Source organism: Branchiostoma lanceolatum, chromosome 18, assembly GCF_035083965.1.
Source record: "Branchiostoma lanceolatum isolate klBraLanc5 chromosome 18, klBraLanc5.hap2, whole genome shotgun sequence".
NCBI lineage: Eukaryota > Metazoa > Chordata > Leptocardii > Amphioxiformes > Branchiostomatidae > Branchiostoma > Branchiostoma lanceolatum.
The window spans coordinates 13634973-13645035 of NC_089739.1; the positions used below are offsets into that span (position 1 = coordinate 13634973).

The window sequence follows — 10063 nt, forward strand, 5'->3', positions numbered from 1 at the left end:
CTTGTGCCATTCCGACGGGTCAGTCTTCTTCATGTGTTCTATGTGGTTCTTGTAGTATGATTTCTTTCCTCGTAGGATGTCCCTTGCAATCTTATTCCGAAGGAACCTGTAGAGAGTCCCTTGACCGCGACGGTGAGCCCGCTGTCTCTTGGTGATCAGATTTTTGAGTGCGGCAGTGAACCAAGGCTTGTCTTTGTGGTGCAGTTTTGCTTTCTTTTGAGGGAAGAATTTGTCCATTGCTTCGTAGAGGGTGCGGTAGAACGCTGTTGTCTTGCTGTCTACGGTGGTTTCGTCGAGCACCTCATTCCAATTATGTGTTGTGATCCACCGCCCGAATGCACGAAGACTAGAGTCCGGCATGGGGCGTACAAGCACATACTTGGTCTTGTTCGGCGTCTTCGGACAGACCTTCGGTTCCCACCAGACTGCATTGTGATCGCTGTTTCCAATAGGACTAGTCACAACCGGAACTTTGTAATAGGAGTTCAGATTGACCTGATCTATGGCGTACAGAACAGTAGCTGTTGAGATCCACTCCCGACAGTGAATGGCGGCGTCGATCCAGATTGCAGGATTCGTCTCACCGGAAGTCGACGGCTTTCCGAGCTAGGTTACAAAATGTAGTAAGGCTTAGGCGTTGAAACATATCCCCTCAGCATTGTTAACACCGCCTTGCTACTAGCGCGGCGCCTCGTTGCAACCACGCTGCGACCGAGTGATTTGACGAAACGCTCGATGAATTTCATGGATGATAAAACACGCGTCTTTTTTTGCGCTGTGTGTGTTTTGTTGTCTTTTTAGTCCTAACTTTTACATTTTGCATGTTATTTCAATAGTGAAGTCAATAGTTGCACAAGTCCAATTTTTACGCGCAGCGAGGTCGCAGCCCGATCACCATCTGATGGAATGGGGGGAGGGGGGCTAACAGAACTTGAGTACTTGTTTTTACTAAAAGCATCTACTAATGAATGTTCATTGGTCCTTGTGACGTATTTCATACCCCGTGCTTCAAAAGGTTATCGCTTCAACCTACCTTTAGAGTTTTTATAGATCGTCCTTCAAAGGTTGCCGCTTCGCTAGACAGGGAGGCGATTTGTGGATAGGTCTGCTGCACGTCCGTTATAAAGTCGTCGATCTGTCAAAAATGGCAGGAGCAAAATTTGTGACATTCAATTGTGTTGAGACGAAGAATGTAACAATTAGTATGTTATAAAGTAAGAGCCGGAGTTCGATCATGTTGTAAGGGATTGTATTCGTGAATTTTCGGATGGTGACGTAAAGCCGGCGGCCCCGCGTATGAGGGAGCTTGAGGCGTAAGCCTTCAGCGTCAAACCTCTGCACGTAAAAGAACCCAACACACTTATCGAAAGAGTAGGGGTGAAAGACCCGGTGTCCTTGGCTAAATACGCGAGCCGTAGCGAAGCCGCGTGTACATTGCACTACTAGCTAACGAAAGAGCGCCTTGCTTTGTCCTCAGTCTGAGGTTCGATCGCTTTACCTTTTATAATGTTTCTTGCTTCTCCTAAATATTTTCTTATTATATAATCTTATCATTATAACTGTTGTAATTTACATGTTAAATAAACAGCATACAAAAAAACACAAATACAACATTACCTCATTCCACTCGTGGTAAACGCTGAAGTCAAACCCTTGCCGGCCGCCCAGCAGTTCGCGCCCTGGCCTTGTGGTTGTCCTGCATGTGTTTCTCCACCGCCTGCCGGACGTTGCCTATCATGGTGTGGTAAGGAATGCTATGCTGCTGGAGAAGGTCTAGAACAGCAGGCAGGTTGTCCCTGGGTACATGAACATCCACGGTTTGGTTAACGTGGGAAGGTGGTTTCCAGAAGTCCAACTGAAAGAAAGGAACGAGCTATCAGTCTGAGAGATGGCAGACTTCACCCCTCAAAGTCGCCTATTTTTAGGGGACTGCTACCAGTACTATGTAAAAACATTTTTTTCAACACACACACACGCGCGCACACACGAACCACACACACACACACACACACACACACACACACACACCATGAATACTTTCTGCTAAATGTGTTTGGGCAAATGTTTCTTTCTAAACATATCAAATTTTCCTACGCCAATAATGACCTCTAATGAACAAAACGAAAACTCGTACCTGAAAATCTGGCATGTAAACTAGACTGTCCAACATGGCGACAGCATCTGGAGTCCCCGGATGTAGCCTCAGCACTTGGTCACTTACGAATGAATTGAAGAATTGTTTTAAGATTGAAAATCTTAGATAGCATCTATCAAAGACTTTAACAGCTTTGTTGAAAGTGTTAACACCAGATTGTTACTGTAACAGGTTGGTAAATGTACTTTTGATTGCTGCAACTAGCTAAAGAGTGAAAATTATTGTCAAACGTCCCACTATTTCTTTAGAATAGACAAAAAAAACTGGCAGAACTGTTACGCACTTGCTGTCGGTGATGCGTTACAAGAGGGCCCTTTTCTCTAAGTGAACAAATAGAGCAAAACTATTTCTACTGTAATGTTCATTATCTTGTTATTGCAGTAACAAGAATTATCAATGCCTCACCCTTCCAAAGCGCGGCTGGTAGAATGCCCGTTCGTCTGAGCCAACACAACGTTTAGAAAAAGTACAAGAATAACTGCCCCAAGTAACGCCATTTTCAACAGTAACTGCTGATCCTGATGCGGTTTTTGAGATGTTTAGATCGCTGATGTTTGCATTATATTCAGGCTCGACATTATGCAAACAAGATACGACATACCGACAGCGCTTGACCAATGAGAAACTAGGACGCTGTAGTCAAACATGGTGGCAGGTGGTGGGATTCTCATAATTGATGTTTACAAAATGGCGCCGACGACAGGAAGTATATATATTGTAAGAAGCTATCCGGTCACCATGGTGATTGGGATATGGGATAAGATGGTCACTACTGAAGATAAGATAAGGGAGGATGTGAGATCTTAAAAAATGACGAACAATGTAGGTTCGAAAAGGGAGGAAATTTGACAAGAGGGGATACTGAAGTAAAGGCACCAGGTACCGTATATACGTTCAGAGAGAGAGGGAGAGACTGAGAGAAAAAGAGGGACTTAATAATGTTCTCCGTAAGGCGTCATGGAATGACACACACAACACTTGTATACTGCAAAATATATCTCCTTTTTTATTACTTGTACGTTAGAGTTGGGTAGATACAATATAAGCTTTTTTTGTTATCTTTGAACCAATTCTTTTTATCTAAATATCACAATATATGATAGAAGAGTAACATTCATCTTTGGACATGTTTATAAATGCAGCAGCAGAATTTTCAAAATATAGATTCTCTTATCAGTAATTTGCTCTTTGTCGTAGTAACAGCCGTTGCCCGGGTCCGTGTGACGTCATAACTTGTTGCCGATGGACGTCACCCATGGCCGGTGGTTACCATGGTGACGCCGCCGCCCCCGCCCATCTGCTGCATAGGCATGCCGGCAAATTTCCTCTGGATCGACCGCATGTCCCTCAACTCTCGCGCGAACTGAGTCAAGGTCATACAGGGGCAGACGGTCGAACAGAAGCAGTCATGGCAGAAAGAGCCCTGGGAACGAGAATTACACATCTCTTAGAATCGATGCATCACACCGATGTTTCTCATGCGTAGATCATTGAGGAAATATATGCAGTTTGAAGGGAAGACGCCAGGAGGCATAAATATACTGTTCTCAGTTGGTCATTAGCAGTTCCACCAATAGTTGAGTCAGGATATAGCCTGGGTGCCATCCTATTTCTACCGGGGCTCCTACACTCGCTACCCTAAAGCGAGTGTAGGAGCCCCGGTAGAAATAGGATGGCACCCAGGCTATCAGGATACACATCAGGACACATTTATGTGCCATTTTATTGGTCAACTTTTTGCATGATGAAGGGAGGGTTTGAAATATTTCAGGGTTTGGAGGGGCTAAAGTTGCGGTCTACATGTATAAGCGATCATGCGCACTTGTGATGCATCGTTGTCTACAGAGGAACTACACTTGTTGACTTTTACCATCGTTCAAACCGTCGTGTTGCAAAAGCGTCAAAGTTTACTAGTAAGAAGTCTTCAATTTTGATATAGACTACAATGCATAATGACTGTACATGCGCACTGGTAACAGTGATGTAGCTTATTGCATCACATCCATATGTAAACATCTGCCAACAAAAATCATTAACCTGAAACAGATGAATCGAAAACTATCGTTAACAACAAAAAGCACACGTTACTTAATGTATCGAAGGTGGTAATGAGAACAATACGCACGTGTATGTTTTGCTCTGCCCGCAGCTTGACTCGCATTAAGGTGGAGGTGAGAGGGAACCAAAACGGGCCTTCGCAAAATAAGGTGATGATCCAGGGAGTCTCGTTCATTGCTTGCACCAGGTAACACATGTAGAACGGGTAGCAGAGGCACGAACACCAGCCTGAAGGGGGAGGGGGGTACAGTCACACAGTCACCAAGGATCCGGAGTATGACACTAAACAAACATTTTAGAGAGTAACCTGTAGTTTTGCAACACAATGGGAAATTTGGTCCCATATTTAACAGTGCCAATATTTGTCAAGCAAAGAGTAATCTTCTGTGACGTCACTTAATGCAGATTCTCAGATAGAAGGCGTAACACGGTAAGCAGTGGGTCAAACGTTGCTGAAAGTCTATGGCGTCCCCCGTCTTTTCTTAGCAGCCTGGTTGTATTTGGTCTTTATTCAGAAATTGTGTTAGACAATTACAGTTCTTTTTTTTTTTTACATAACGAATTTCGTCAATGAAATATGAAGAAATTGGAGTGCGTTTCCTTTTAGAATTTGGAATAACATCATCTTTATAAATTTTGCATAGAAGCCATTTGCAACTCACATGGTATGTTTGGAGCAGGGCAGCAGCAGCCGCAGCATAGGCCATACCTCCAGTCACGTGCTCTCTGATTTCCACCAATCGCCACGCCGGGCTGCTGCGTCACCACGGTGGTAGTTTGCTGAATCGGGGGCGGCGGCTGCTGCGGTACAGGTGCATAAACAACGCCCCCTTGCGGAATTGGAGCAGGTTGGACGTAGGCAGGGGGAGGAGGCTGTTGCATGTTGTATTCGGGTAGGAGTTGCTGGTCGGAACCGTTTATCGGAAACGGTTTGGAATGTTGGAATCCGCCTCCATCAGGGTGTGGGGATTCTACATTGTCGTTGGGGTCAGCCAATCCGTATTGCACATTGACATCGACCGGATGTGGCAATGGCTGATGGGTAATGACGGGGCTATCTTCAGACATGGCGCCTGACTACAGAAAGTAAATTACATCTTTTTTTTACAAGAATGTTTTGCTACTATTATATGCAAATCGTTTTGCATTTTTTTCGGAACCATAAAGCGCAGTCTTCTGCTGTCCCTAGACTATGGCTGATAAATGATTGGCTGTCATTTAAATCAATGAGTTAGATATAATCTACTATAATGTAGCATAACATAACGTCAGGCAAAATCGTTTAACGTTGGTGTATTGTTGTCGCTTTCTGCTGCCAATATGTCGTCGAAGAATACATCTGATGTAGATTATGATAACAGACAGTATTATTATTCATTTACTTACTTATCGTGCTTTACCATAATAAGCTAGTTCACGGTTGCTGCTGCGCATGTGCAGTATCAAAGGTGAAGGCCCCCGAGACGGAAACAAAACCCGTCGGGGCGTTGTTATGCAAATCGAACAATGTCGAGACGGGGACCTTCACCTTTGACACTGCACATGCGTAGCAGCAACCGTGAACTAGCTTATAAGGGCGGAACAGGTTTCCAAAGACACCATACCAAATGCTGTTTCTAAAGCAGTCTGCGACAAATAGCCTACACTATTATTACATATGACTAAGTAATAAAGGATCGATAGGGTTATGTGATAGACAGACATAGGCATATGCATTGCAGATAGACCCCCTTCCCCTCCCCCTTTGGAAGTACAAAACATCTATAGCTCGACTACTTGAAAATGACACGGCAAATTGAAGGCTAAATTGACCTTAAGCCTCTGCAGGTATTGGGCAGGAGGCTGCAGGCTAGATAGCCCCCCCCCCCCCCCCCCCCCTTGCAAATAAGCTAGTTCGGAGTTGTTACTACGCATGTGCAGTGTCAAAGGTGAAGGCCCCCCAGACGTCAACAAAGCCAGTCGGGCGTTGTTATGTAAATCTAGACAGTTGTTATGCAAATCTAGACAATGTCCAGGCGAGCACTGTATACGAGCCCGGGGCCTTCACCTTTGACACTGCACATGCGTAGTAGCAACTCCGAACTAGCTTATATGAAACACTTGTGGCTCGAATATTCTAAAATATCACGGCAAATCATGGGCTAAATTGACCTCCAGTCTCCGCAGGTATTGCCCCAAATAAACAGCCAATTTTGCCCCACATTTTGTGTTGAAGGTAACGTTACACAAACTTATGAAATATCATAATAACAAAATATGTTGAGAAACTCACTCCAAGACAGTTGCATAGTCTAGCCCGGGTGTTCCACCAAAACAGCGTTCAGAAACGTTTTCTTACCAAGGTGAGATACATTTATCCATCGAACAGAATAGGGATGTCGTATTCTTGTCGAAAGATGGACAGCATGCTTTCAGACATATAAAGAACGGTCCCCGGAATTTTCACCTTTCAAGTGGTAGATAATTTTCACGTGGGTGCAGCTGGGAATGCAGCAGGTATGAATGGTTCAAATCAATTATGTTTTATTTTATCAAACCACTGTTAATGCAGAAATGTTCCCGGGGATTTAGTTTGCGGTAGGAAGAAAATAGAGTGTTCGTGGTGGTTTTGAGTTCACGTTTGAGCGCTACAGTCACACAATGGAACGGCTTTTCGCGGTGGTTTTAAGTTCGTGGTAAAGAGTTCAACTCGAAAATCGCGAACATAAAACCACCGCGAACATTTCTACATCTACAGTAAGTAAGGAAGAAATCGCTACATATGCATGTACCAGGCTGACTGAGTGTGTGTATACGTGTTTGTGTGATATTTGTGGTCGATATAACTCATGATCAAGAACCTCTGGATGGATTTTGATTTTTTTAAAAATGATATTCGGTATGTGGTTATTAATCATTGTCGGGAAGACCTCCACTATCACGATATTTCGGAGTAAAGATTTCACCGCGAAAACCGCGACCATGAAACCACCGCGAAGATTTCTGCATTTACAGAACATGGACGCCCGTGCCTTTTTAGGAGCTCCGTGTGTACGAGCGACACTATCGAGCTTCCCTTCACATGCAGGCATTTTCAGTCCATCTCTTTTTGTTTCAATTTCTACTTGCTACACACTCTTGGCGCCTAACACTGCTAGTCAAAATCATTTCCCTGTCAACACTAAAGATATGCAAAATAGGTTGTTTGTTTGTTTGTTTGTTTGTTTTGCACAGTAAGTATAAGCTGCATAAGTCCTGCAAGATTTTTTTTTTACTTCACTTTTGGACAGACAAGGACGGCGTGGCACTGCACTCAAATTTTCCTAACTTATTTAAACATTGCCAAGTACAGAGAACAATATGGGCCGAACACCCCTGCTGCCGTTACGACACACGCATACACACAAATTTGATCCCACTGACAGTTTGATGCACCCCTATTTATTTCAAGGTGTGGCTCTCCTCAAAGACGGGAGAACGTCCATAGCTTGAGCTTGATTCTAACCTGAGTCGTGCTACAACTCCCCTGCCCTGGCCACTGACCAAGAGCGTACCCTTCCCAAAACATATGACCAGCATGACCCTAGCGAGGCAATCTGCAACTCCGCAGAATCCCCTGTGGCCAATAGCTACGACCCTGCTTCCTCACCCAATAGTGAGACAGGTACCCAGTCCGTTGTCTATGATGAAAACCATCGTAGCCCGCCCGCCACCGGTCGGAGAAACAGTTACGTCTGTCCCTCCCCTGAGACCGGTACTGACGGGTCTCTGGCAGCTACCTACTGCCAGAATGACCGTAGAGAGGCAATAAATGACACCCCAGAGTCCCCCGAGACAAACAGCTATGAACCGGCGTCCGCTATTCAGTGAGTAAAAAATGAAGGAATCGATTGAACAAAAGTCTTGGTTGCCGACATTTCTTTTAATAATTTTATTGCAAGTTCATGCCCGAAGGCTAATTGCAGACAAACAAGTACATGGAAATACATGGGAATCAAAAATAGTTATCTAGTCTACTGTAAAAGTTCTAAGTTAACTAAGGTTGACTATGGTTGGGTTTGACTTCTTTTTTGAAGGCAGTGGAAAATAAAGAGACCCACGTTTAATAGTGGGCATTTGGTTACCCCCCCCCCATGTTTGGTTTTGTGTTACGCTTAAAAAAAAATGAAGTGCTAAACTTATAATTAATTACTAAGAGATCCACACAAATTAGAGATATAGGCAGTGACCTTCTTTTAAATTGGTCTAGGAAAACAGTTGTATTTCAAGAGAATTATACAAGTCATTTCTAGCAAATAAAATGTTTAAAAAATACCAATACAAAAATACAAGTATTTTGTAACAACTTGAAAGAAAGATTGCAATGACTGCAATATAGGATGAAACAAGGACTTTGTATATTGCTTTTTCTGTGAGTGTCCTTACCAAAGTATCTCCAGATTGATTATAAGATCCTTTTGGAAAACTTGTTGTCGGTTAGCTTGAAGAATGAATCCACCCTAATTAATTATAAGATCCTTTTGGATAGTTACAACTAAAAGATATATACAAAGTACCGGCAAATAATACTTACTTATATTAGATTATTTTTTGGTCAGCCTGTTTGTCAGTATTTTCGCAGTTATATATTTTCCATATATACAATAATCACTTTCACAATAGAGTTACACATGTAATTAATCACACCACATTTGTATAATTAATGGACTACAGTTGAACAAGATATGCGACAAATTTCACGGAGTTATGAGATCGTCGAGCTCTTCTTGAGTTTGGTCTCCTTCAAATCAGCCCATTCTCATGCAATCTATTTTCAGTCCTTCTGAAAGTTACCTTGGTTGACCAATTATAACTCTCCAAGTGTACATGTTCTCAATTTTGTGAAAATTTCTCCCAACATTTTTGAACGATTCAAAAGAATTTGCTGGTGTGATTAAAAAAGTTATCGAGCTAAATCTGATGTTGAAAAGTCAGTCATATTACAAAAATCATAGGAGCACATTTCCATGTGATCTAAACTTTCCTTGTTTTGTGACATCAACAGGACCTAACAAAAAATGCCAGGGTCAAAGATAAGTAATGTGTTCTGCAACCAGAAAAAAAGCACAGATACGTACATATATGTGCAGATTGGAAAATTGAATGTATGAGGAGACTTAAGTGTATACTACAGTCTCATTGATATTCAGACTCTTAAAAGCAAAGACGAAAGTTGAACAAACCCCTGATGTCAATGAAATACTGTAAAAGAGGAAACGTTTGTGGGGATGTAATTTCGCGGTTAAGAAGAAAATCTAGTGATCGCGGTGGATGAGTTCCCCGTGCAAATCGCGAACATAAAACCACTGCGAACAAATCCACTTATACAGTATGGCCTGGATGCTCCTTGCTAATGTAAAAGTGTACTACTGAGGTGTTTTTTTGCGTGAGTGCAGCATATAGGCCATAGCAAGTACTAGTACTTGACATGTACATGATATGATGAACATCTTATTCTAAAGACTTCTTCAAAAGTTTGTAATTTGAGTAATCTAGACGGTAAATTCTGGAAACAAGGAAGGAGGATAACTGGGGTTCTACCTTAAGCTATAACATGTTTGTTTGCTATGTGAATTTATAAAGTTTTCCCGATTCCTGAAGAATCTACAAACCACATATATATTGTATGAAATAGTTTACAACAAAGATTTCATTGAGGGACGATCCGTTATACTCCTTCCTCGTTCGACGGAGAGCAGTTGTAAACTGTATATACATGAAGTAATTATAAATTGTTTAAAGGGGACTCAAATGCAGAGTAATGTGTTTTGGTTCTGTAAGAATTATTTTTCTAAATATAAATAAATAATTGAACAAGGCAGCTATTTCAAT

General features: G+C 42.4%; 1 protein-coding gene and 1 long non-coding RNA gene across 3 annotated transcripts; both read right to left on the bottom strand.

The window, feature by feature from the left end:
* Nucleotides 1-497: 497 nt before the first annotated feature.
* LOC136424509 (uncharacterized) lies at nucleotides 498-1635 on the bottom strand. Its single transcript, XR_010753901.1, has 3 exons — nucleotides 1618-1635; nucleotides 1034-1135; nucleotides 498-606 (listed from the first exon to the last, which is right to left on the bottom strand). It is a non-coding gene; the product is annotated as an uncharacterized lncRNA (long non-coding RNA).
* A 1413-nt stretch (nucleotides 1636-3048) lies between these two features.
* LOC136424508 (uncharacterized) lies at nucleotides 3049-6724 on the bottom strand. 2 transcript variants are annotated; one of them, XM_066413123.1, is made up of 4 exons: nucleotides 6552-6724; nucleotides 4876-5290; nucleotides 4281-4441; nucleotides 3049-3578 (listed from the first exon to the last, which is right to left on the bottom strand). In XM_066413123.1, the coding sequence occupies exons 1-4, from the start codon at nucleotides 6564-6566 to the stop codon at nucleotides 3405-3407; spliced, it is 765 nt and encodes a 254-aa protein (XP_066269220.1). In that variant the 5' UTR covers nucleotides 6567-6724; the 3' UTR covers nucleotides 3049-3404. The 2 variants fall into 2 exon arrangements, with proteins under 2 accessions (XP_066269220.1, XP_066269221.1); XM_066413124.1 differs by having other exon boundaries at nucleotides 3056-3578; nucleotides 6486-6714.
* Nucleotides 6725-10063: the final 3339 nt, after the last annotated feature.

Bases quoted from the DNA above. Each gene is read 5' to 3' on its own strand.
- LOC136424508 (XM_066413123.1), bottom strand. The intron at 4,442-4,875 runs GTGAGTTGCAAA...CTCCCCCTTCAG, and splicing joins CCCTGCTCCAAACATACCAT to GCTGGTGTTCGTGCCTCTGC. The intron at 3,579-4,280 runs GTGCGTATTGTT...TCTCGTTCCCAG, and splicing joins GGGCAGAGCAAAACATACAC to GGCTCTTTCTGCCATGACTG.